Below are 24,960 nucleotides of genomic sequence, written 5' to 3'. Positions count from 1 at the left end.
AAATCCAAAGCTCCTGTCCCAACCGCCCCCTCCTGCCCGTGCCTCAGTTGCCCCTACAAGGTCAGGAGATGCAGAAGCCATTCGTTTTATTTCTGTGGTTTTTTTAGGGAACTAGGGGGATTCAGAGCAGGACGCAGAAAAGTCGTTTCTCGCGGAAGGGGTTCTCAGCGGCGGGCACCGGGGTCACCAGTGGGTCCTCCTTCACATGCGCCTCGCAGAAAGCCAGCAGTTCGGCCCCAGCTTTGGATACCTAAGGCGGAAGGGAAAGGGTTAAGCGCATCGCTAGCCACCACCCATCCGAGCAGAGACCACTTAAGTGACACCTTCTGGTCGAGTGTGGAACTACATCGAGTATCTCTCCGTGGTCGCCGGTGAGCAGCACCACCATGTGGCCATAGCTGAAATCGCAGCCTCTTTTCCAGACTTTCCTCCGCGTGGCCGAGCTTGGGAATGCACCCTCATCCTGCCGCTTGTCAGGGACGCCCCCTGGGCGGGGCCTCGGGTCTAGGCTCCCAGCCCAGTCCCATAGCCATAGCGTCACCCCCTGGCCAAGCCCGGAATCTCACTCTTCCTTCCTCCCAGCAGCTGTACGGGCTGACCGACCCCAAAACTGCAGCAGTCTCTTCTCAGTCCTGCTGCCTGGACCTACAGCTGTTTTGTCACGTGATCACAAGATTTAGGGCTGGAGAAAGGTGGTCTCAAGCTATGTGGAATCAAAGATCTGAAGCTGAATGGGGACCTCAAGCCAAGCCCCTTCACTTTCCAGATCAGAACACTGAGATTCAAAGGGTTTCAACCCCAGATAACATTAGGGAGTAAGAGAAGGGTCCAGGAGTCAAACCCAGGTCATCCCTGCCCCTGCCCCTGCCCCCACTCAGCACCATGCTTACCACACCAACCCACCCATTTTGCAAATGAGAGAACTGAGGCTCATAAAGGAGAAGGGTCTTATCCAACATCAGAGTTCAAGAACCAGACGCTCAGCTCCAACCTTGGTCCCTCCATCTAGTGCCCCTACTACCACTTGTAAGAACTCAGGTTTATATCAAAGAATTTCCAAATTGGAAGGGACCTCAGCTGGTTAAATATATGCTCATAAAGGGGATCCCCCAATACAACCCACCCTACAAATGGCTATCCACCCCTTGCTTGAAGACTTCCAAGGAGGGAGAACACACTACCACCCACAGAAGTCTTTTGACATGAAGCTTAGATTTTCTTATTTACTGCTTAGTCTTGCCCTTTGAGTACAAATAAAATGGGTCTAATCTCTCTTCCACTTGTAAGTATTCAAATACAATTATTATGCCACTCACCCTTCTCTTCTCCAATATAGATCATCACTGTTCTCCAACTTTTAGCCTCAGAGAGCTGCTCGGAGGCACTGAGAGGTTATGTGCCTGGCCCTGGCTCATATGGCTAGGATATGCCAGAGACAGGGTGGGAACCCAGATTGGAATCAGGAAGACCCGAGTTCAAATCCATCAAACCCTTACAAGCTACGTGACCCTGAACAAGTCACTTCCCTGCTGTATGCCTCAGTTTCTTCATTTAAAAAGTGAGGGGGTGGTATCCAATGACAGCTAAGGTCCCACGCAGGTCTTAAATCTATGCCCCTATGATCAGGGCTCTGAGGCCAGCTCTCTAACCATTAAACCACACTGGATTGAATCTAATAAGATAGGCAGCCAGGTCACAGTGGGTGAAAATAACAGATCTCCTGAAGGGGCTGAATATGTTTGAATTCATACTATTTGAAGACAGAATTATGTAAAATATTTTAACTGGTTTCAGACCAATGGAAATATGCTATGCAAATTCAAATAATGAGCCACTTCAGGGAATTCATTATTGACACTAACCAGGACCTAGGTCTAATTCAAGAATGATAAAGTTTTATACTTAAGTTCAAAAAATCGGTTTTATCAATCCAAGATGGTTAGATAGTAGTTTGTCTGAAAAAAAACCTGGGGTCATTAGTGGATTTTAAATTCTTTGGGAATCCTGTCTTTTTCATCTGGGGTCCGCTTTCCCTCCCAATTTTGTATTACCTCCAGGTTTTATAAAGATGCCTCCTATGCCTTTATCCAAGTAATTAATAAAAAATATTCAACATTACAAGGCCAGGTAAAGATCCCTAGGGCACTCCACTGGAGACCTCTTTCAAAGTTGCCTAGGCCATCAGAATGCATGAAGTTATACTTTCATCTACCTCATTTCATGTCATTTTGTTTTCACAAGAATTGAATGAGATTAGATATTTTTAGACTTACAAAGCACTTTTCTCTCCAACCCTGCAAGGCAGATAGCACAAATATTGTTATTATCCCCATTTCCAGATTTGGAAACTAAGACTCTGAGAGATAAAAACTTACCAATAACCACAGGAGGAATAAGTGTCTAAGGCAAGTTTCAAATAAATTCTCCCGACTTCAAGTCCAGCACAGTATTTACTATACCAGACACCAAGTGTTTTTCCCTCTCCTCTTTTCTCTGGCCCCACTGGACAATGCAGATCCCATGTCTGAGGAGTGAATCTCTTTGTCCCTCATTTCCTTAGCCTCCACTCCCTCATTTGTGCATACCTTCATGCGTTCAATGTTGACCTCCAACTTCAGCTGCTCCACTGTCTTTCGGGCCTCAGCAATCTTGGCCATGTTGTTGGACATTGTTGTGGTGAGGAAAGGGTTAATGCACCTACAGATGCCCTGGGGACAGAGGGACAAAGAGATAGGGAACAGAGGGCTGAGAGGAATTGGAAGGGGGGGTCAGGGAAATGGAGGGAGATTGGAACAAACAATAGAGGAATGGAGGATAAAAACAGGGAACAGGAATGGAGAGAAACAGGAATGGGAAATAGAGAAAAGAGACAAAAATGAAAGAAAATAGTCATGAGGGGCCATAGGAACAAGGCGCAGGAGTAAAGGGTCAGGAATAAAGAATGAAAAAGGGGGTGGAAGTTAGCGATTAAAGAAAACAGGCATGGAGGGGCAGATGGACGAGGCACAAGGACGAAGGGTCAGGAAGGGAGAAACAGGGATGAGGGAGAATTTAGGGAAATGGACAGGAGGAGACTGAGGGACAGAGCATTAGAAGAGAAGCATTGTGGAACAGTCAAAAACAGGGTTGAGGAAGAAAGGAATGTAGAGAAACTGGGGTGGGTAATAGAAGGATAGAGAGAAATTGGAGGAGTGAGAGAAAACAGACATGGACAGGCAAAGCAATAAAGGGACATAGGGATGTAAGAGAAGAACGAAGGACCAAGAGATGGAGTATCCGGAATGAGAAATGAGGAACAGGAATTGGGAAAAACATGAATGGCAAGAGGGGTTGGGGCATATAGTTGGAAGGTAATGATGAGGGACAGAGTGCAGGATAGGAGTAGAAGGGGTGGAGGGAAACAGAAATGGGGAACCAAAGTGAGAAAAATAAGCATGGGAGAGAAGGATGGAGAGACAGAGAGTGGAGGGGCAAGAGTGGAAGGAATCAGGGATGGGGACAGAGGGATAGAGGGATGGAGGGACAGGGGGCAGGATGATAGGGATAAAGAAGAAAAGGATGCAAAAAAGGAATAAAGGATGAAAGAAACTAGAAACTCAATGAAAGGACAGGGGGAGGAAAATAGGAAGAACCAGAGAGATGTAGAAAGAGAGATGAAGGGACAGAGGAGTGAGAGATGAAAGACAGGCATGGAAGAAAAGGGGAAGATGAGGGAATAGAGTGATAGAGAGAAGGAGCAAGAGAAAGAAGGATACAGAGAGGGAATGGTATGGAGAAAGAAGCAAACAGTGGTGAAGGACAGAGGAATGGGGGAGCCAAGAATGAAGAACAGGGTGCAGAGGAAGGGAAATGGAGATTGGGAACATGGATGGCAGAACAGATGGCGGGGTGCTCTCTGTTGCCCCCCCCACCCTGGTTGTCTATTTCCTATCATTCCCCTAGAGTTGAGAGAGGTGGGGGATGGACTATAGCCATGTCTTGTTGAGTGTCAGGGCCAAGGTGGGGGGGGGAAGGTGGAAAGGAAGGGGGAGGACTCCCCATGCCAATTAGCACCAGCTCTAGAGCAAAAGAGAATTAAGGTCCTGGTGGGAAAGGAGGGGGGCCTGGGAAGAGGGGCTAATTAAGAGCTAAGCACCAGCTGCCCCCTCTTCTCCTCACCAGGAGGCCCCCCCACTCTTCCCTAGCCCCCAGCTCCAAGTCACTGACTCATTAGCCAGCACTAAGGGACAGCAGGGTCTAGACATCCAAGCTCCCAGCCCCCAGCACACACAAATCTTGAGCTCCCATTCCTGGGAGAGAAAGACAGAGGGACAGAAGGAGGGGGACAGAAAGATGGGGACCAGAGGGATTGAGAACAATAACAGAGAACAGTTGGATGGAGAAGAAAGGGGGTAGAGAGCCAAGGAGATGAGGGTCAGGTGAGAAATGAAGGGGTAGCGATAGGAGGATGGAGGGATGGAGGGATGGAGGGATGGAGGGACAGATGGTTGGTTGGGGACCCAGAGATGCAGGGACAGAAGAAAGGCAAATGAAGGCGAAGGGGGCAGGAAGAGGCTCTTACCTGTTGCTCCTTCTCTGCCTCAATGTCTGAGGCTGAGGCTGGAGGGAGCAGCTGCCAGAGCACCCTGGGGGCAGCCCCGCCCCTGCCCCCCTCTCCTCAGATCCTTCACACCCTCCCCTGCTCCCTGTCCCTAGGGCCTTTTCAAGGCCTGATCTCACACACGCACACTTCAGCGTGCACACGCTTGCGCGTGCACACACACTCACACTCCCTAAGTTACAGTCACAGAGACATACCACCTCTCTCTCTCTCTGTGTCTGTCTCTGTCTCTCTGTCTGTCTCTCTCATACACACACACACACACACACACACACACACCCCATCAGATGTGCATGGTCACACATTCTATAATAAACACCCAACATTTCCCATACAGTTACAGAGACACAACTGAACAGCTACAGGCGCACAGAGAGCCCTACACACAGCAACATGCGCACCCCATGCTCAATTAGTGGCAAACATTGTGGAACACAGTTAAAAGCAGCGTCACACCCAATGTTCGAAACACATTCAAAATCTCTCTCTGTCTCTGTCTCTGTCTGTCTCTCTCTTACACACACACACACACACACACACAGAGGCTCTCAAAGCCAGAGTCCCAGGGCCATGTTGTCATTAGTAGATAAAGAAACCCTGCCCCCCTCCCCATCCTGGAACAGACCATTCTGAGTCCCTCTCTCCCTTGGAATGACCCTTGAGCCTCAGGAGCCCAGGCTGTAATGCTTGAATTAGCCACATGGGGGTGACAAAAGAGCAAAAAGGAGCCTTCCTAAATCCCTAGGAGGCCAGTCTCTGAGAATCTCAAAGCCCCTTCTTTAGGGACCATTCTGGGGCATATGGAAACTCAATGCCCTAAGAGCTCAGGGGAGAGGGAGGATTAGAGAGTTGAGCCCTATACCCCCTCCTATGTGTGTGAGTGTGGGGGATGTTTGTACTAGTGAGCACTGATGGGTCAATCCACACAATCCCAGAATATTAAAGCAGAAAGGTAGCTTAGATCACTGAACTTCAACCCCAACAGCTATACCTATGGTAAGAGTCCCAGAGACTAGCCCAAGGCCACAGGTCAGGAACAGAGTTATAGAAATCCCAAGCACTCAGGGAGAGTTGGCAGCCACTCCCCCGTCCCCCTATTCATCACAACTTTCTGTCTCCTGTCCACTCCCGATCTCCCCTTTTTCAGAAAGAGAAGTCTCCATTCAGGACCCAATTTTCTTCTCCGTCTGCACTCTATTCCTTGGAGATCTCACCAGCTCTCAAGTGTTTAAGTAATCAGAATGATGTCATCTATGACACTACATAGCCAGCCCTCATCTCTCTCCTGAGCTACATCCCCAGCTGCTGTTATGCAGCTCTACATGTCCAAAATAGAACTCATTATCTTCCCCCCTAAACTCATCCTTCCTTTGTCCAAACTTCCCTGTTTCTGTTTAGGGTCCCCTCATTCTCCCAATCATCCAGATTAGTAACCTAGGAATCATCTTGAACTTTCTCTCACCTTCTATGTCCAATCAGTTGATAATCCCTATCCATTTCAGCTGGCCAGTGTCTCTTTTTTTGGGGGGGGTGCAATAAGGGTTAAGTGACTTGCCCAGGGTCACACTGCTAGTAAGTGCAAAGTGTCTGAGCTGGATTTGAACTCAGGTCCTCCTGAATCCTGGGCTGGTGCTTTATCCACTGCGCTGCCCCCTAGTGTTTCTTATATATGTCCCCTTTCCTCATTACTGCCAAACCAGTTCAGGCTCCCCCTCATCCTTTCCTGGACTGTTTAATGAACTTCCAGTCTTTCTCCTCTTCAACCTATTTGTGGATGTGGAAATAATCTCCCTAAAACACAAGTCTCACTGTGTCACTTCCCTGCTCAAAAAATCTGTAGTAGCTCCCTATTAATTCTACAATTAAATAGGGACTCCTGAGCTGATCATTTGAGGCCCTATTTTTCTTTTTGGAGGCAATTGGGGTTAAGTGACTTGCCCAGGGTCACACAGCCAGTAAGTGTCTGAGGGCAGATTTGAACTCAGGTCCAGTGCTCTATTTGCTGCATTATCAGCTACCTATTTAAGGCCCTTTCTAACCAGGCTGGGGCTGACTTGTTTATTTATTTCACATTACTCCTATTCATGATTATGTTTCAACTGTTTCCTAAAGAACAGAAGCAATAGAAGCAGTTAGATGGCACAGTGGGTAGAGGGCTGGAACTAAATGGAGGTCTAATCTTGCCTCACAGGTCTTCTACCTGTGTGATTTAAATTCTGCCTGCTTCCAATGTTTCCTCAGTTGTTGAATGGGGATAATAATAGCACTTCCCTCCCAGTTATGAGGATCAAATAAGAATATTAGTAGAGCACTCAGCACCATGCCTGACACATAGTAGGTGCTTAATAAATGCTTGTTTCCTTCCCTAACCCCAGACTTGTATGTTCTAGCTGTTCCCTAATGAACAGAGGCAATAGCTAGGTGGCACAGTGGACAGAGTGCTAGGAGACCTGACATTAAAATCCTGCCTCACATACCCTCTACCTGTGTGACCCTGGGCAAGTCACTTAATCTTTGCCTCACTTTCATGATCTGTAAAATGCGGTTAATAAAAGTACCCCACTAGGGCAGCTAGGTGGCGCAGTGGATAGAGCACCGGCCCTGGATTCAGGAGTACCTGAGTTCAAATCCAGTCTCAGACACTTAACACTTACTAGCTGTGTGACCCTGGGCAAGTCACTTAACCCCAATTGCCTCACTAAAAAAAAACACACACAAAAAAAAACCAAAAAATAAAAGTACCCCACTCCTAGGGCTAAGGATAAGTTGAAACAACATTTGTAAAATGTTTACAAGCCTTGCCATGCTAGATAGATGCTAGCTATTATGAGAAGGAGGGAGAGGAGGAAGAGAAGAAAATGTGTTGGTCCTTCATTCTCGAAGAGGGCCATGACATCAGGGTGATGTCATAATTTACAGTGAATTGGATTTAAGTGAGGGAGGGCTGAGCAAGGTCCTCAACCTCACTCTCTCCTCCAGAGCCATCTGGGTCCAGTAGCAAGACATATATCAGGATGACTGGAGATGGACCCAGATGGTTAAGACAATTGGGTTAAGTGACTTGACCAGGATCACACAGTTAATAAGTGTCTGAGGTGAAATTTGAACTCAGGTCCTCCCAACTTGAGAGCCAGTGCTTTATCCACTGTTCTACCTGGCTGCCCCAAGGGAAGGAAATAAGCATTTATTAAGCACCTACTATGTGTCAGGTACTATTTTAAGCGATTTCTAAATCTTATCTCATTTGATCCTCACAACAACCCTAAGAAGTAGATGCTATTATCCCCACTTTACAGTTGAGGAAACTGAAGCAGACAGAGGCTGATGCCTAACATGCATCGCCAGTCATATTTCTGTTGCATTCTCCTCCGACAGGAAATGTTCTCCCTCCTCACCTCCTGTTGCCTCGGATTCTTGCTTTCCCTCTAAACCCAGTTCAGGGGCTTATGGGAAGCCATTCTATCCCATCTCAACCAGCTGCTATCGTGTGTATGTTGCCTTTCTCTCAGTAGAATACAAGCTCTTTGAGGGTAAGAATTAATCTTTGTCTTTGTATTCTTGGTGCTTAGCACAGTGCCTGCAGCTAGGAAGGTGTCAATGTTGGGATTTAAATGAATGGAAATAGATCGTCCTTTCAGTGTTAATTTTCCCCTTTCTGTGTGGGCATCCTGCCAGTGGCTTCTTCTCTGCCTTAGTGTTGCTTTCTCGGGCTCTTTCCCTTCCTCCCACACTCCCTTTCTTGGGTCCTGAGGCCTGTGCTTGGCTCTTATCCTATTTTGCTGTCTCTCTGTGCCTCTGAGTCTCAGTCTCTCTCTGTCTAAGTCTATATGACAAACTGGAAATAATCCAGACGAGGGTGATCAGGGCATCGAGATGATGCCACGAGAGGATCTGAGGGCGTTTAGCCTGGAAAAGTGAAGAGCCGCGGAGGACATCATAGCGAACTTGAGACTGTGGAGCGCAGGCTGTCATGCGGAAGCAGCGGGATTTGCTTTATTGGGCTTGGCCCCACAGGGTAAAAGCAGCTTCAATATATGGAAGCTACAGGGAGACAGATTAAGACTTGACGTAAGGGGAAACTTGCTTTCTATTAGATGCCCAGCCTAGAAGATGAATAGATTGCCTCAGGAGGTAGCGAGACCTCCTTCTCTAGAGAAGAAAAGACTTAACACTTGTCACTATTGTTGTGTGGCTTCGTGCTCAAGTCCGAGCTGCCTTCGATGACCTCTGAGCCGCCTTTCGGCCCAAAAGATTCAGTTTCCGTTGTATTTCCAGACAGCGCGTGTTTCACTGGCTTTGCAGTGAAAAGACCTGCATTTAAAGGACAAATCACCTTCACCTTTCTGGGCCTCAGTTTGCTCATCTGAAAAATGCGAAGGTTGGACGAAGGTCCCTTCCAATTCTATCTATACGCATCTGGGTGTCGTTGTGTCTCTCTTTGTCTCACTTCGCTCCCCGCATGCCCCACCTCCAAGTAATTCCCCCAGTCTCCAAGGCAGGTGCAGAGCTAGGCCTCCAAATGATCTTGTGCCCCCCCCCAGGGAAGGAAACTGGTCCATATCCCCATGGGCCCGGGGGAAGACAAGGGCTTAGAGCAGAGACCAATCAAGGAGGGGCGCTGGGGCAGAGACATCTGGGAGGAGGAGATTCCCCGAAGGCCTGGAAGAACCTCGACCAATCAGGGGGATGCCCTGGAGAGGTGGCGACAATGGAAGGTGGGACCATCTGGGGGACGGGTCTAGAGAAGGGGGAGGCACACGGGGGGCAGGGCCCAAAATTAGGGGTGGGAGGGATGCAGAGAGAAGGGGGCGAGAGTTCTCAGCTCACCCAAATTCAGTGTTTATTTATAGGGGCTGAGTCAGCCGGCGCCAGGCCGGCTATGAAGTGGGGAGGGCAGAGAAGAAGGGGGGGGGGCTTCCTTCTGCCTGCTCCGGAGGGGGTTTCTGAGTCCCTGGCTTGGTTGTGTGTGTGTGTGTGTGTGTGTGTGTGTGTGTTTTATGGAGGGAGGAGAGAAGCTTGGCGTCCCCCCAACCCCAGAAGTTCCAAGGCTGGGAGGGAGGAGGGGGGCAGAGAACAGAGAGAGTAGAAGGTGCAGGCATTGGAGGGGAAAGGGGCAGCAAGTCCAACATCTGGAACACATCAGGGGCGGCTGGAGCTGCCAGGAGGGACCAGGGCCCCCCAGCTACAGCTCGTTCTAAAAGAGTAGTCGGCGCCAGGACCCTGGGGGGCCGAATTGAGAGGGGAAGGGAAGGGTCTCCTTCCACAGGCCTGAGGAGGGGGAGGAGGGGTCTCTCCTCTGGCTGCTTCCTCCCTCTCCCTCCCCAGCCTCTGGTGCACCTTTGGGGCTCTTACATTGTGAGGGGGATGGGGGCAGCAGTCTTCCCCCACCCCCTCCTGCAGAAGAAAGCAGCGTCTGTGCGCGGGCGCAGGGTGGGGGCTGACTCCCGGCTTCCCGGCCGGCCCCAACATCTGTTTCTCATAAGGCAGGGGATGGGAGGCTGAGTATCGGAGAGAGGACGGCCTAGCCCTGTTCCCCATCCCCCAGCGCCAGGTGGGGGGCAGGGAGAGAAACCTAGAAACCCGAGCGAGATGAGACGGTCTGTAAGGAGCTGAATTTCTCCCGGACCTCCCCCCGCACTCTGCCAGCGTGGTCTTCTCCATCCTCTCCCCCGATGGAGCCATCCGAGCCGCTCCTCCACCTTCCCTCCACCTCCTAGAAGTCCCTCGCTTCCGTCAAGGCTCAGCCCAAGCGCCATCCCGGAGATGGGGTGTTGGGCTCCTACGCAGACAGGTGCCTTCCCCGGTGCGGATAGAGCGTAAGCTCCCTGAAGGCAAGCTGTCCACAAGCTTTTATTCTGTGCCTGCTCTTTATTATGGGCCAGGCTCTGTGCTAGGCGCTGGGCATACAAAGACAGAAATGAGAACAGTCCCTGCCCTCAAGGGGCTTTCATTCTTTCAGGGGAGACAAAGTTGTACATAAATAAATATATACCAGATATTTACAAGGCCGTAGGAGAGGGCCACTAGCAGCTGGGGGGAGGGGAGGAGGAAAGAAGGGGAAACTTGGGAAAGACCTCTTCAGTCGAGTCTTAAAGGAAACCAGGACTTCTGGGAGACGGGGGTGAGAAAGGAGAGCATCGTAGTCACGGGGAAGGCTTCTTGGTCTCCTAGTGTCTATCACAGTGCCTTGGAACCTCATAGGAGAGCAAGCAAAGTTTGTGGATTGACCGATTGGCAAAGGCAGCTACTGTGCCCACCCGCATAGGGCACAGGGTACCCTCAATAAGTGGTCATAGGATAAGATGGACCACAAGCCCTGGAGCTGAAAGGAACACTGGGGATGCCAGAGACATACAGAATAATCAAATCCAGGGTTGGGAAGCACCCTGAGAGACCCATCTCGTCCCTTTTCTTTTAGAGACAGAGAAAATGAGGCTTATGTAAAGTACCCCCCTCCAAAAGGCCTTTCCTGATTTCCCCCAATTATTTGTGCTCCCCCACCCAAATTACTTTGTATTTTGTATGAGAGGCAGCTGACCAGTCAGAATGAAAATAGAAAGCTGGTCTCTGAGCCAGGAAGACCCTGGTTCAAGTCCTACCTTTGATACTTCCTTGGCTGTGTCATCCTGGACAAACCATTGAAATTATTCGTGCCCTAGGGAACTCTCTAAAATGATCATTTGCAGAGAAGGTGTAGACCCCAGATGATAGAAAGAATGCCCTCACGTGGGAGTTATCTAAAGCAATGAAATCTCGGTCCCTACCCTCACTTGGAAGGTCATTTGATCTGTGTCTTTACTTATCTGGATACTCTGCCTGAGGATTTCTGCCCAGTACAAGCTAAGCTTCCTATCTCTGGGTCCCCAGCCTGGTCCAGGGCAGGGCACTAAATAGGCACTTAATAAAGGATAGTTGCCTCGAATTGAATGCGCTCTCCTCACCTTTGCCTCCTGGAATCCTTAGCTTCCTAGGGACAAGTCTGACCAGATGACTCCCCCTGCTCAGGAACTATTGCTCCCTGCTGGCGCACTGGGGCTGCTTCTGCAGCGAGCTTGGAAGCTCTTCTTGGTGTCTTTAGTTATCGATGTGATCCCTCTTCCTCAAACCGTCACATTTATCGGCTCTGTTTTCCTCCAACAGAATGGGAGTACCTAGAGTGCAGGGATTGCTCATCTCATCTTTGCATACTCAGGACATGAGGCAGCGAGGCTAAGGGGTAGCGAGAAGTAAGGACCACCTCGGTTAAATAACTACTTCCAACACCTCGTATCTTCAAGAGCCTGGGCGAGATCTGCACTTCTCAGCATCCCAGGACCTAGAAAGAATTCTCTCTACCTAGAAGTGGACGAGCAGATGCTTGTCTGAAAGGGCATAGGATGATTCCTACACCCATTGATTTCACTGGTGCAGGGAATTCCCTCCACCAACAGAGATCAACCACAGTTCTGCGGCCTATAGTCTTAAGGAGTTGCCAAAAGCATTGAGAAGTGAAGTGACTTGTCCAGGGTCACACAGCTTGTATGAGTCAGAAACGAAATTAGAACGTAAGTCTTTCTGACTCTGAGACTGACTCTCTATCCATTGCGCCTTGGAAAACGCATTTTTTTAAAAAATACTTATTGGATTGGATTGGAAGAGAGTAAGCCAAGGCTGCCATCTCTACACCACCACCAGGTCAGGACCAGGGCCAGAGGAAGCCACCACCGGGATAACACTGTGAATTTATTTACAAAGAGAATATAGAAACAGATAGGGTCTGGCTCCCGTGGGGCAAGGGTGGGGTACAGGAGAAGATCACCATCTTCCACCTTCCCACACTCACTCGCCTGGGGAGTCGCCGTCATTATAATAAATACAGCAATTAAAAAAAACTAATTAGGGATTGGTCCCCCTCTGGCCCCCTTCCCTGTCCTCTATTCCTGGAAATCTACTTGTTCCTCCATTTCACTTCTCACTCGAGGTCACCAAGAAAGGCCTAGGAAGCACCAGGGACAGCGGTCCCTCAACTACTTTTCAGCCCCCAAGTTGGATTATAAACAGAGCGATCAGAAAAGATCACAGAGGCTTGGCCCTACAGGATTCTACCAGGACCCCCCAGTGGTCCACAGTATAGCCCGCCAGAGGTTTGGAAAGGATTCCCACATCATCTGCTGGCCATATATATATATGGTCTCGGTGGGTAGGGTTTGGGAAGGGAATGGAAACGTGGCCCAACTGAATGGATTGTAAACGGGCCAAAGGAGGTGGGAGAGGGAGAACACCCAATAAAGAAGGAACTTAGGGGGGGATTTCCTTGGCCAGAAAGGGATAGGAAAATAGAGACCCCTTCAGTAGAGGGCAGGGACTCCTTAGAGGCTCTTACGCCTCTAAGAATTTCAGAGCTGGCAGGGACCTTAGAAATTGGAAGTCCAACCACCTCATTTTTCAGAGGAAGCGACTAAGGCCTCAAGAGGGGAAGGATCTTGCTCAAGGTCACTCAACTAGTGAGTGGCAGAGGCGGGATTTGAACCCAGATCTCCTCATTCCAAATTTCTTTACACCACTCCACCTACTTCACTGAGTCCATTCGACAGCCAGGGAAACTGAGGCCCCGAGTTCGCCCAAGTCCACACCTCGAATCAATGGGCGAACTCTGGCGTTCTTGGCTGCCAGTCTAGTCAGCCAAAGAAGGGCTGGGCAAATGGCCTCCGCGCTCCGCCCTACGAGCTCACACTGTGGTCATGACCTTCAGTGATCCTGAGCGGAACCGTAATATCTTCTTCTTGAGCGCGTGGGAGGCCTTGATCTTGACGAAGACCTTCCCCTGGGCTCCCCCAGGGCCTCCTCCAGGCCCGGCCGCTGCCGACGCCGCCGCCAGCTGCTGGGGCCACACCAGGCCGCCGCCGCTGCCCTCCGAATCGCTGGAGGCTGAACTGAAGGCGAGGGACTCGCCGTCGCTGGCGCTCGACTCGCTCTCGCCGTAGGCTGGCCCGTAGCCGCCGCCGCCGCTGCTTCCCAAGGGGGGACCCCGGCGTCCGACGACCCCGCCGCGGCCGGCCGAACATTCCGAGTCGCTGCCGGCGCAGCCGTAGAGGAGGCGGCGCGGAGGGACTGGCGAGGGCCCCGGGACTCCTCCGACAGCCCGGCCCCCTCCCCCTCGAGGCGCAGCCTTGACCCGTCGCCCTCCCTCGGCCTCTTCACCGCTGATCTCGGCGGTGGAGCGCCAGCGGCGCGAGGAGGTGGGGGCTGCGCCTGCTGGGGTCCGACGGGGCCGGGCCGGTCGCGGCTCCTCCCTCTCCACGGTATGATACTTGGGTTCTCCCGGACCAGCGCCTGGCCGGTTCAGAAGGCTGTTTTCTGACTGCGAGCGGGCGGCCTTCTTGCCCCGCGGGGAGCCCCGTCGGGCCGCCCCGTCGGGGAACCTGCCTTTCCTGGTGCCTCCCGGCCGGGGCCGCTCCCTCGGAGGCGACAGCTCCACACTTCGGCCCCGTGTGAGCGGGGGAGGCGGAGGGCCCTTGCGGCGAGCTGAGCGGGCCACCGGAGGCCCGCGGACTCCTCCGTGCGCCGCGGGGATGTACTGGGCCTTAACCAGCCGGCCCTCTCCCGGGCTGGGGGGCGAGGAACCCACTGTGGGCGCTGGCTCGGCTGGGGGTGGGCTGGAGTCCCAGGGCGGCCAGCCCCCAGGCCCGGGAGAACCGCCCACTCCGGGGTGCGCCGGCTCCTCGGGCCGCTGCCGCGCGCTATTCTGTCGTCGTAGGGCGGCCGGCGGCTCAGTTGGCCCGGGGCCGGGACTGGTGCGGGGCTGGCCTGGCCCTGGCCGCCCACGGAGTCGCCTCCGGCGCCGCAGAAGGCCCGAGATATAGCTCTCCAGGTGGCGGCCCGGGGCGGTGCCGTCCGGGGGCCCAGCGATGGATGAGTCCGGATAGAGGTGGCCGCGCAGGCGGGGGCTCTGCAGGGCCACTGCATGGAGCGGGCTGGGCGATAGGAAGGAGGTCACGCCCCCGGGCCCGGCCTCCTGAGGGGCTGTAGGGTAGGGAGCGGAGAAAGAGCGAGGCACGGCTGCCCGGCCTCCCACCGGGGCCTCCTGGGAGCTGGGGCCCGCCTCTCCTGCGGGGAGACAAGAGACGAGAAGGGATGGGGACAGAGTCTCCTCCTTTCATCCAAAGACACTGCCCTTCCCCCTATCTCTTATCTCTTTCATCACCCCATTCCCTCCCCTTTTCCCCCCCAACCGCGCCTTCCCTCCTCCCTTCAAGTGAACCCATAAAATCCGAGTTGGAAGAAAGGATAGTAAGAGACCATCTAGTCCAGCTCAATTATTTTACTGACAGGAAACCAACCATGAAATTTAGCTTCGGAAAAGGTCTAAGATAGCATCTGGTCTCTTTATTTTTCAGGTGAGGAAACTGAGGCACCCCGAAGTCCAGGGGATGGTCCACACAGATTCAGGGGCAGAGCCAGAACTCCCAGCATGCCCAGGGGTCTAACTCCTATTCAGAATACCCTCCTCTGCACTGCAGCTGCTCATAGACCCAGGGCTTCTTAAATTTTTTTCATTCTCGACCCCTTTGGACCTGATAAATTTTTACACGAACACGGGTATATGGCTATATAAAATAGATATACATAACCTTTTACATGGCCAAATTTTTCACGACCCCCACATTCAATTACAAGATGCCATATGGGGTGGAGACCCACAGTTTATTTAAGAAGCTTTTCCATAAAGATTTAACTAGGGGGCAGCTAGGTTGAGCAGTGATAGAGCACTGGCCCTGGATTCAGGAAGACCTGAGTTCAAATCTGACCTCAGACACTTCACACTTACTAGCTGTGTGACCCTGGGCAAGTCACTTAACCCCCATTGCTTCACCAAAAAAAAAAAAAAAAGACAACTAGGAGGCCCAACTAGTCAATAATGGGAACGGTTCCCTTTCCAGGTGGGGTGGCCACTGTAGACAATTCTCCAAAGTTCTCTTTGCTCTTTCTCCTATTTACGAATAGGAGAGCAGAATTGGGAAGAGGATGGGTGGCTCAGTGGGCTGGGCCTGGAGTCAGGAAGACCTGAATTCAAATCTGGTCTCAGACACTCCCTAGCTGTGTAACCCCTAAGCAAGTCACTTAACCCTGTTTGCAAATCATTCCATTATCTGTGCCAAGAAAACCCTATGGCCAGTAATGGTGTGCTATGTATAATCCATGGGGTCATAGAGTCAATAAGACTGAACAACAAATAGAATTGAGAGACAGCAGCATAGCTCCTAGCCTAACAACCGCAAAGACTAAGGTTTGAGGCCTGCCTCTGAACATTTAAGCTCCCAGGGCTCTGGACAACTGCCTAAAACAGTAAGGGCAGTCAAGGTGGTTCACCTGAGAGTTCTGTAGGACACTAGTGAAATCACAGGACCAGGCCCTGTTCCTGAGGACTTGGGTTCAAATCTCCCCTGTGACATTATCTGTGACCTGGGGGAAGTCAGTCAGTCTCCCTGGACCTCAGTTGCCTCATCTGTAAAAATGAGGAGTTGAGACAAGATGGCCTCTAGGTGGTAGAGTGGCTAGAGAGTTGTCTTTGGAGTTAGGGAGACTTGGAAAAATCACAATCCTGCCTCAGACATTTACTAGCAGTGTGGGCAAATCACTTAACATCTCTCTAGGTCTCAGGTCCCCCTGTAAAAAAGAGATTAGCAATAGCACTTGCCCCCAGCTGTGATCAAATGCCAACCACCAAATTGTTGCTGCTGTTATCTGCTGTCCCTTCCAGATCTATGTGTATGGTCCTCTTTCCACTGATTTTCTCCAATTCCCTGCCCATCCTCTTGCTTCCAGGCAGAATGTAAGAGTTCTGAGGGGCCTTAGTTCTAGAATAAGCCCTTCGTTTTGTAGATTGGGCAACTGAAGCCCCAGGGAGAAGGACTTACCCAAGGTCACACAGCAAGTTAGGGGCATGGAATAAAAACCATGACCTCATATCCAGTTATTCACCCTACACCGATCCCTCCCTCCAGCCCTGTGGACAAACCTGGTCCTGATTCCCTTTCTCCCTTTGTTCTCCCTCCTTACCTGTCCTCACCTCTCCTCCTACATACATACATACCACCACATCACACATACACATGCCATATAAACACATGCCATATACACATACACACACTATATATACATGTACCACACATACATACCACACAAACCACATACACACAAACACATCACGCACATACACGCCATACACACATATACACACCACACACATTTCCTCCAGATACCCTCAGCAAAGTTCCCTCCCAGTTCTGGACTTCCATGACTCAGTGGCCTGACTTCCTGGGCCCCTTCCTCCCACCCCCTACTTATTCTAGTGTCCCTTTCCCACCCTTCTTACCCAGAGACTTGGGCCTCTCGCTGGCAAACACTCCCCGGGGCTCAGAGGGGCCCAGGCGGCTGTAGGAACCAGAGCCAGAGAAGCCACTGTCAGCTCCAAATGTTGAAGGAGGGGAGTCTGGACCAGTAGGGGAAGGGCCTTCATAGAAACCTGGATGGGGCACAGAAGGGAGAGACTGAAGGACAGAAAGAGGGATGGGGGAGGCGGGGGAGAGAGGGGTGAGAGACAGAGGGAAGGTGGGTTGGGGCCTCAACTTTGAGAGTTGAGGGGCTTTAGATTGAGGTTGCTGGGTTTCCTCTCACCTGAGCTCAGCCCAACATCTTCCTCCAGGCCTTCAGCATCCAAGCTCAGCTCTCCCAGATGTTGACCCAGTTCCCACATCAACCCAGGCAGGGCCTCCTGGAACAACAATGGGGTGAGGGGAAGGGAAGGGGAAGGACCCAGGGAAAGACACTCATGCAGACACAACTTCACTTTTGCAAAGAGCACCAGGAATAAACAAGACTACAGCTGAGGAAGAGAAAAGGAAAAGGGACAAGAGACTCCTTTGGGGAGCTAAGTTTAGAACCTTATACAATCTTCAGAACTTGGAAGCTTATGCTGAAGGAGCAATTCAAAGCAGAAAGCACCTTTGCCTACACTGACCATGTTGATCCCCTGCTCAAGAAGAGTAAGTGGCTCCCTTTGGCATCTGGGGTAAAATACCAATGCCCCTGTTGGCAGTACTTCCGCATCTTGCTCTGGGCTGTTTCCAGGCTGATTATCCATTATTCCCATCACGTTGTGCCCTCTACTTGCTGTACCTCAGTACAGGACCCCTCGACTCCCATTTCTATGATTCTGGGAAGGGTTTCTCTCTGTCGGTCTAGAATGCTCTTCCTACTCACCTCTGCCTCTCAGAATCCTAAGCTCCCTTAAAGGCTCCACTCATGTTCTCAAAGTTGCTAATGATCCCCCCCACACACACACCCCCAAATAAATCACTGTGTTTTCATTTTGTATTTGTTTATCTATTTACATGGTGTTTCTGGCTAGAAGAATGTAAGCCCCTTGAGGGCAGAGACGTTTAGTTTTGTCTTTGTGTTCTCAGCACCCTGGACAGTGTCCGGCACCCGGTAAGTGCTTAATGAATGCTGATTGAATTGACTCAGTAGAGGCAGGCCTGAGCCAGGAAGAATCTGAGTCCCTTTTCTGGTACATACTGGTTTGTGTGACCTTGGGCAAATCTCTATACTTCTCTGTGCTAGACCAGTTTGAAATCTTGGTGGGAAGAGTTTTTACACCAGGAGTTCACAACCTGGCCATATCAAGACACTGGAGGGCATGCATAAGCCCCTTCTTTCTCTTTCTTTCTTTCTTTCTTTCTTTCTTTCTTTCTTTCTTTCTTTCTTTCTTTCTTTCTTTCTTTCTTTCTTTCTTTCTTTCTTTTTTTGTGAGGCAATTGGGGTTAAGTAACTTGCCCAAGGTCACAAAGCTAGTAAGTGTCAAGTGTCTGAAGCTGAATTTGAACTCAGGTCCTCCTGAATACAGGGCTGGTGTTCTAGTCACTGCGCCACCTAGCTGCCCCTCCCCATCTTTCTTAATCTGTTCCTGGAGGTGAAGTGAAAGATAGAAAAAAGAATGAGCTTTCTCTCATTTGCTTTGGGAAACAATGACTCTTTCCAACCCTCATCTTCCCTCTGGATTTAAATAGGAATTTTCAAATCAACTCAATCAACAACTCCTTTTTAAGAGGCTACGGTGGCTTGGGGAAGGTACAAAGCTTGTATAACTGTGAAGGAGAAAGGGCACTCACTGGATTAGGAGTAAAGAGTCTGAGTTCAAATCTTGGTTCTGCTGGTTACTAACCATGTAACTTATAGTGAATCCCTCAACCACTCTGAGCTTCAGTTCCTTAAATGAGGGCAGTATGATCCAGTTGCTTTCCCTCCACTGGCCTCAGTTTACCCCCTTTGTAAAAAATGAGGAAGTTGGCCCTATTGACCTTAGTGTCTCTTCCTGTTCTAAGGCTCTGGCCCCAATCTAGTAAAGGGCTACAGCCAAATCCACTAAGGTGTTGGTGAATTTCTTTGCCAGCCCCAAAGCATCTTGTCAATATCAGTCACTGACAGCAGCACTAGGAAATATGATGTAAGTGAATGAGGGGTGGTCCAGGGGACCTGAAAGGCTTCGTGGGAGGGAACTTTACCTTGGCTTTTAAGAACCAGTAGGACTTCCGCAGGTATGCTGGATGCAGAAGGGAGGCAGAAGTCAATCAGGCAAGTGCCATCATCTGTACTCAGTCTTTGGGGGGCACAGATATAGTCTTGGAGGGGGAGAAGGGCTGGATTTATAGGGGCACAGGGGATAAAGCTTGGGTTATGATGCAGGTCCACTGAGGATGAGTGACTGAGGCTCAGGCCCTGAAGAAGAACTGATCAGCGGAGAGTTAGTGTGCTGGGTCAAGGAAAATGGAGAGGGGGGTCAGTGGCAAAGATGGCTTTTTAATCTGTAAAATCCTGAGAGACCCTAGCTGACCAGAAAGTCAACAAGATAAGAGGGATTTCCAGGGAGGCAGCTGAGCATTGCAGTAGATTGACCCCTGGGCCTGGAGTCAGGAAGACCTGAATTCAAATCCAGCCTCAGACATTTACTGGCTGTGTGACCCTGGGCAACTCACTTCACCTCTGCCTGCCTCGGTTTCCTCATCTGTAAAAGGGGGATAATAATAGCACCCACCTCCCAGGGTTGTTGGGAGGTTCAAATGAGATCATATTTGCAAGTGCTTGGTACACTGTAGGTACCACATAGATGCTAGCTGTTGGTGTCATTGTCTGTGGCTGCCTTGAGATGGAAGCACATGGAAAGTGCAGGTACTATCACCCGCAAGATCCAAGAAGGGAGTTCCTGACCCTAGATTCCTGGACAGAGCAATGGGGATCTCCTTGACTGCTTGAAGAACTCCGGGACCCACACTTCTAAAGATGGGAAAGCCCCAACCTACCTTCCCTCAATACCTCTCTGTCTTTCAGTCTATCTCTTCTGTTCTTCATCCAGGTTTCTAATGAAGCCCTTCCCCTGTTGGACCTAAGTACTACCAGCCCATTGGGGAGAAAAGGATGGTGTCCCCCCACACATATACACAGCTAGAGGAACAGAGAGATGAAAGGGAGTAAAAACACAACACAGGGAGAGAAGACTTTTTCCTAAGCTATTTTGGTGAGTTATTCAGCTAGCACAGATTCAGTGGAAAGGGGCAAGTTTCTTTCTTGCAGAGAGAGGTAAGGGTAATGCTGGGTACCAGCATGGATCTTGAGAGTGAACGCAGAACTCAGTGGAATGTTCAAAGTTTGCCTGTCTAGCTAAACCAAGGATCTATTCCTTTTTAGGAAAGTTCAACCCCTTAGGATAATAAAATAAGACTGGGGGCCTTGAAGGTGACCCTTAGGCAGAATTACACTCACTGAGTTGTCCAGGGGAGAGTGGATTCCTGGGAAGAAGACCCAGTTTTGTTTTCTTTCTGATGGGAATCCAAACCATGGTACCATTTGTCTGGGGAACTGTATAGAACTCACCAAAGGAGAATGGCCCATTGTTTAGACACTACTACAAATCTTTTCTATGTTTTCTGTTGGGGGGGGGGGCGAAGGCCATCCTTTATTGCCTTTGTGGGAGTGGGGAGCTTTTACCTACTGCTGTGGAAACCCAGACCAAAGCTATATTAGGAATTATATTTTGAGATTCCCTAGAGGGAACCGGGTGGGGTAAAGCGAACCAATAAGGGATTTTCCCCCCATAGTTCCCCATGATTGAACCTGGTCCATCTAAAGCCAGAGTTTGGGGAGGTAGTTCAACATTTGTAGACCTTTACACTCATTAAATCCTTCACTTAGAATCTAATAATAGCGGATGTTTACATGCATAGAAACTTAAAATCTAGGTCCTTATACTCAAAGCTTTAATTATTTTAAGACCTATCACAAATGCCAGACAAAATTGAAAGACATAAATGAATAAATAAAAGGTAGAAATAAAATAAATAAAAGGTAGGAAAACAATAGCAGCTTTTTGTGACAGAGAAGAACTGAAACTAGGTGGGGTGTCCGTCTCCTGGGGAATGGCTGAGAAAAGTATGCTCTATGAATGTAATAGAATACTACTATGCCATCATTTGCAAATCAGACTGCAAGATCCTGAAGGGCAGGAGTGTCTTTTGGCTTTCTTTGACAGAGTTTAGCACATGGTAGGTTTTTTGTTTTTTGTTTTGGTGAGGCAATTGGGGTTAAGTGACTTGCCCAGGATCACACAGCTAGTAAGTGTTAAGTGTCTGAGGCTGGATTTGAACTCAGGTTCTCCTGAATCCAGGTCTGGTGCTTTATCCACTGTGCCACCTAGCTGCCCCACATGGTAGGTTTTTAATAAACTGACATAAGAAAGAACAAAAGAGATGGATTCAAAGAAATCTGGGAAGATTTATCTGAACTGATGCTGAGTGATGTGATTAGAGCTATAAGGAGAATTTATACAATACCAAGCCTTTGAAAGACTTCAGATCTCTGACCAAGGCAATGACCAACTAGGATGACAAGGATAGATAGTGGTCTAGCCTACTTACTTCCTGACAGAGAGATGACAGATTCAAGATGTAGAATAAGATATATTTTTGGACATAAACAATGTGGGAGTTTTTTCTTCTTGATCTTATATTTGTTATAAGGGTTTTTCTTTTCTTCCTTTTAAATTGAGGGTGGATAAGAGAAATAAAATATATGCTTGTTCATTGAACAATAAATTAAAAAGCTAAAGTGCAGCTCAAAGATAACTTTCTCCAATGCCCTCCTTTTACAGTTGGGGATGCTGAGGCCCAGAGTGGGAGAAGATCATGCTTCTGATCTATATCCAAAGTCCAGATTAGAAGCCAGGTATGAGCATTGCCAGTCCCTGAACTCTCCACTATGATTCCTGACCCTCAGACAAAAGCTTCCTGTCTGGGTGTTGGGGGTGGAAGGCAGGAAGAAGGGGAGATTGGCCTCCCTGGTCCAGGAGTTGGGAGGAGAGGAGGGGCAAGGGGCAGGGCTTCACCAGAAGAGTCAGTTCCTTCCCTATTTAGGGCAGAGAGAAGGGGGCCCTGGAGGAGACTCTCCCCACCTCTCCTCCCCAACCCTCCCTTCAACTACTTCAGGGCCAGATGCCAGAGAGCACTGTTGAGAGACCCAGGATTTCATAACACTTAGAGCTTCCAGTTCATTTAGTCCACCCCCTTCGTTTTACAGAGAGGGAAACCGAGGCCCAAGGTTACACAGAGTAAGATTCAAATGGAGTAGAGATTCAAAAATAGACTGATGCCACCCCCTACCACCATACACTGAACTAATCTTCTAGAGTTGCCCCGGTGGCCCCTCATCCCCAAAAGAAAGTCCGTCTAAGACTAACTTTGGTCCTTCCTGCTGCAGGGCCAGGAAAGTCCAGCTCCTCATGAGGGTACATTGTGAATACGGGGCTTAGGCTGGAAGATGGGTTTCCCCTACTATCCCCTCCTCACCCTCCCCTCAGAGAGTATATTTAGCCTTCCTCCTCCAGCCCATTCTGTCTCTCCCTCCCTCCTCCTCCTCCCCTCCCCCCGCCCCCCTTCTGCTCTGCCTGGAGACAGCTCTGACTGGGGCGGCCTCTCCCACCTCCCCGACCCCCCTCAGGCTTCCTGACCCCGAGCGGGTGAAAGAACCTTCTCCTCTGAGACTCCCCGGGGCGCCCAGCCCTCCCTGCGCCCACCCGCGGTGAGAAAGCCTTCTCCCCCCCACCCCCCTCCCCGCTCTCTCCCTGCCGGATATTGGGAGGCACAAGGGAGAGCCAGAGAAACATGGGGATGGGGAGGGAAGGAGACATAACGAGAGGGAGCCACAGAGACAGAGATAGAGACGTGGGGATGTGGAGAATCATCTACCCCTCCCCCACCTTCCTCGGCCACCGGGGTCTCCCAACCCACTCCCCCTGCGCAAGTTCACGGCTGGCTTGGGTACTAGCCTCCCCCCCACCACCGCATAAGGCCCTCTCCTCTCCACCCGCTCCCTTTTCCCACCCCTATCCCCATCCCAGTGGTTCTCTCCTCCTGGAGAAGGGCCGAGGCGGAGGCCAGGAGAGGCGGGGCCTCCCACAGCTGTTTCTGCTTGGAGAGAGGAATGTGGCCAGGCCCTCCCGGGGGGAAGCGGGAAGGGGGGGGGGGAGGTGAAGGAGGTCTGCAAAGCCCTAGGCCTGTTCTCCCCCATCCCCCTTCACGGGTTAAAGCCCACCTCTTCCCCCCTAAAAAATTAGGGGCTTGCATTTTCTCCCCTAAGCAAAGGCCAGGGCTGGGCTGAACCGGAGGAGATTCCGACCAGAGAGCATCAGGTCAGGGAAATTAGGGCCTAGAGGTAATGACATGGGATTGGGGGTGGGGAGGGGGGGCAGGACTGGAAGGAGAGAGATCTGGATGGTCAAAAAGGAACGCATTTTAAAAGGTGAAACCAAGTGATACACAGAAAGACCAAGAAAGGGGAGCCCGAGGGACCGCGAAGGAGAGACAATGCCCCGCCCCCCTCCCCAGTTGACCTTCGCGTCCCTTGTCAAGCTCATCCCCCTGGCCCAGGTCTGGGAGCCCTTAGACTAAGCTAAAGTCGGGAGAGGTAGGGAGGAGGGCCCCAAGCACCCTCCACGGGTGCTTACAGGCTCCAGGTGACCCCCGGGGTTCTGGCCCTCTCCTACAGTGAGATCTCTAAGTCCTCTAGCGGGGGGGAGCTTAAGAAAGAGAGTGGAGACGCAGAGCCCCAAATGAGACCTGGGGATGGGGGAGGTGCCTCAAGTACCCCTGACAGTTCTAAACGCTGAGCCCCCTCCCAGCCCTGCCAGAGCGGAGAGAGAACCCCCAACCTCAGCTCCCCAATGATGGGGAGAGATAGAGATGACTTGGCGATGGAGGGGGAGGTCCAGCCTCTCTCCCTCCCACCACCCCCCCTTCCAGTCCCTTCTAACGGATCCGAGGCCAAGGGAGAGGGAACGGGCCGAGATGCACAAGGAGAGGTGGGAGGTCCACCCAGGAGTGTGAACTGGGGGGCCGCGATCCCCGCGGGGAGGGCTCGGAGGGCACGAGATCCGCCGGGGGATGCCTGGGTCCGAGGGTCTGGCCGGGAAGGTGGGATGTCGCCGAGGCCCACCGAGGGGGGAGGACGGAGAGAAGGACACGAGGGAGGGGGGCTGGGAGGGGCCGGACCCCGCGGGGGGATCTCCAAGCGCCCTCTCCGCACTCACCAGCTGCTCCTCCAGCGCGGCCGCGGCCCGGCGCGCCGCCGCCTCGTCGTCGTCCTCCTCGCAGTCGTCGTCGCCCAGGGCCTCGTCCTCCTGGTCTCGGCCATCGTCGGCCGCCCCTCCGGGCCCCGCACCCGTGGCCAGCGGCTGGCCGAGCCGGAGCGCCTGGCGCACGCGGAACTCCTGGCGCTCCCGCAGCCAGTGCAGCTCGCAGAGGCCGGCCAGGCTGCCCTCCAGCCAGCCTCGCAGCCGGCCCCGCTCCGGGCTCACGGGGAACGAGAAGGCCCGGATCATGGCCGCGTCGTCCCCTACGCCGGGCCTCGGCCCCCGCTCCCGGCTTCCCTGGGGGCCCCCAGCGCCCCGCCGGCCGCGCGCCCGCCCGCCGGTCCGGCCCGGCTGTCACCGTCTCATCTGCATAAGACGCAGCCCATTGGGCCGCCGAGCCAAGGCTGATCTGCATCGCCCCGCCCCCTCAGCGCTAACAGCGGGCTGCCCATTGGCGGCTAGTCGTGGAGCCACGCCCCTCGACTCCCCCAGCGGCAGGGCCTTTAGTGGGCCTTCGGCGTCTAAGCAGTGAAGATATGCATAGACCACGCCTCCCGTACCCCAGACCCGCGGTCGTGGAACATTGGTGGGCCTCGGGGTTCGGAACCCTGATTAGCGGGATAGCCACGCCCTCCACATCTCCCCCAACCCCGGCCCTTAGGGGCTGCCAGCCATTGGTGAGATTTTCTATGTCTGCATAAGC

The 24,960-nt window shown here is 51.6% G+C and overlaps 1 protein-coding gene across 6 annotated transcripts; it reads right to left on the bottom strand.

The window, feature by feature from the left end:
* Window positions 1-100: 100 nt before the first annotated feature.
* GNG8 (G protein subunit gamma 8) lies at window positions 101-24,900 on the bottom strand. 6 transcript variants are annotated; one of them, XM_043992963.1, is made up of 5 exons: window positions 24,216-24,258; window positions 17,258-17,354; window positions 16,956-17,105; window positions 2,586-2,708; window positions 101-250 (listed from the first exon to the last, which is right to left on the bottom strand). In XM_043992963.1, the coding sequence occupies exons 3-5, from the start codon at window positions 17,097-17,099 to the stop codon at window positions 122-124; spliced, it is 396 nt and encodes a 131-aa protein (XP_043848898.1). In that variant the 5' UTR covers window positions 17,100-17,105; window positions 17,258-17,354; window positions 24,216-24,258; the 3' UTR covers window positions 101-121. The 6 variants fall into 6 exon arrangements, with proteins under 6 accessions (XP_043848898.1, XP_043848897.1, XP_043848900.1 ...); XM_043992962.1 differs by lacking the exon at window positions 17,258-17,354 and having other exon boundaries at window positions 24,216-24,624; XM_043992961.1 differs by lacking the exons at window positions 101-250; window positions 2,586-2,708 and adding an exon at window positions 10,466-14,686 and having other exon boundaries at window positions 24,216-24,624.
* Window positions 24,901-24,960: the final 60 nt, after the last annotated feature.

The sequence above is a fragment of the Dromiciops gliroides genome, chromosome 3 (genome assembly GCF_019393635.1).
Source record: "Dromiciops gliroides isolate mDroGli1 chromosome 3, mDroGli1.pri, whole genome shotgun sequence".
NCBI lineage: Eukaryota > Metazoa > Chordata > Mammalia > Microbiotheria > Microbiotheriidae > Dromiciops > Dromiciops gliroides.
Note: the sequence above shows the minus strand (reverse complement) of the source record. Positions and strands in the feature narration are given on the sequence as shown.

What these genes read in the sequence shown, in the direction of transcription:
- GNG8 (XM_043992960.1), bottom strand. Translation starts at nt 24,672, where the DNA reads ATGCAGATCAGCCTTGGCTCGGCGGCCCAATGGGCTGCGTCTTATGCA. An exon ending in CCGCGCTGGAGGAGCAGCTG is followed by an intron (nt 17,106 to 24,215) that starts GTGAGTGCGGAG and finishes TGCCCCATCCAG; the next exon opens with GTTTCTATGAAGGCCCTTCC. An exon ending in CGAGAGGCCCAAGTCTCTGG is followed by an intron (nt 14,687 to 16,955) that starts GTAAGAAGGGTG and finishes GTCTCCCCGCAG; the next exon opens with GAGAGGCGGGCCCCAGCTCC.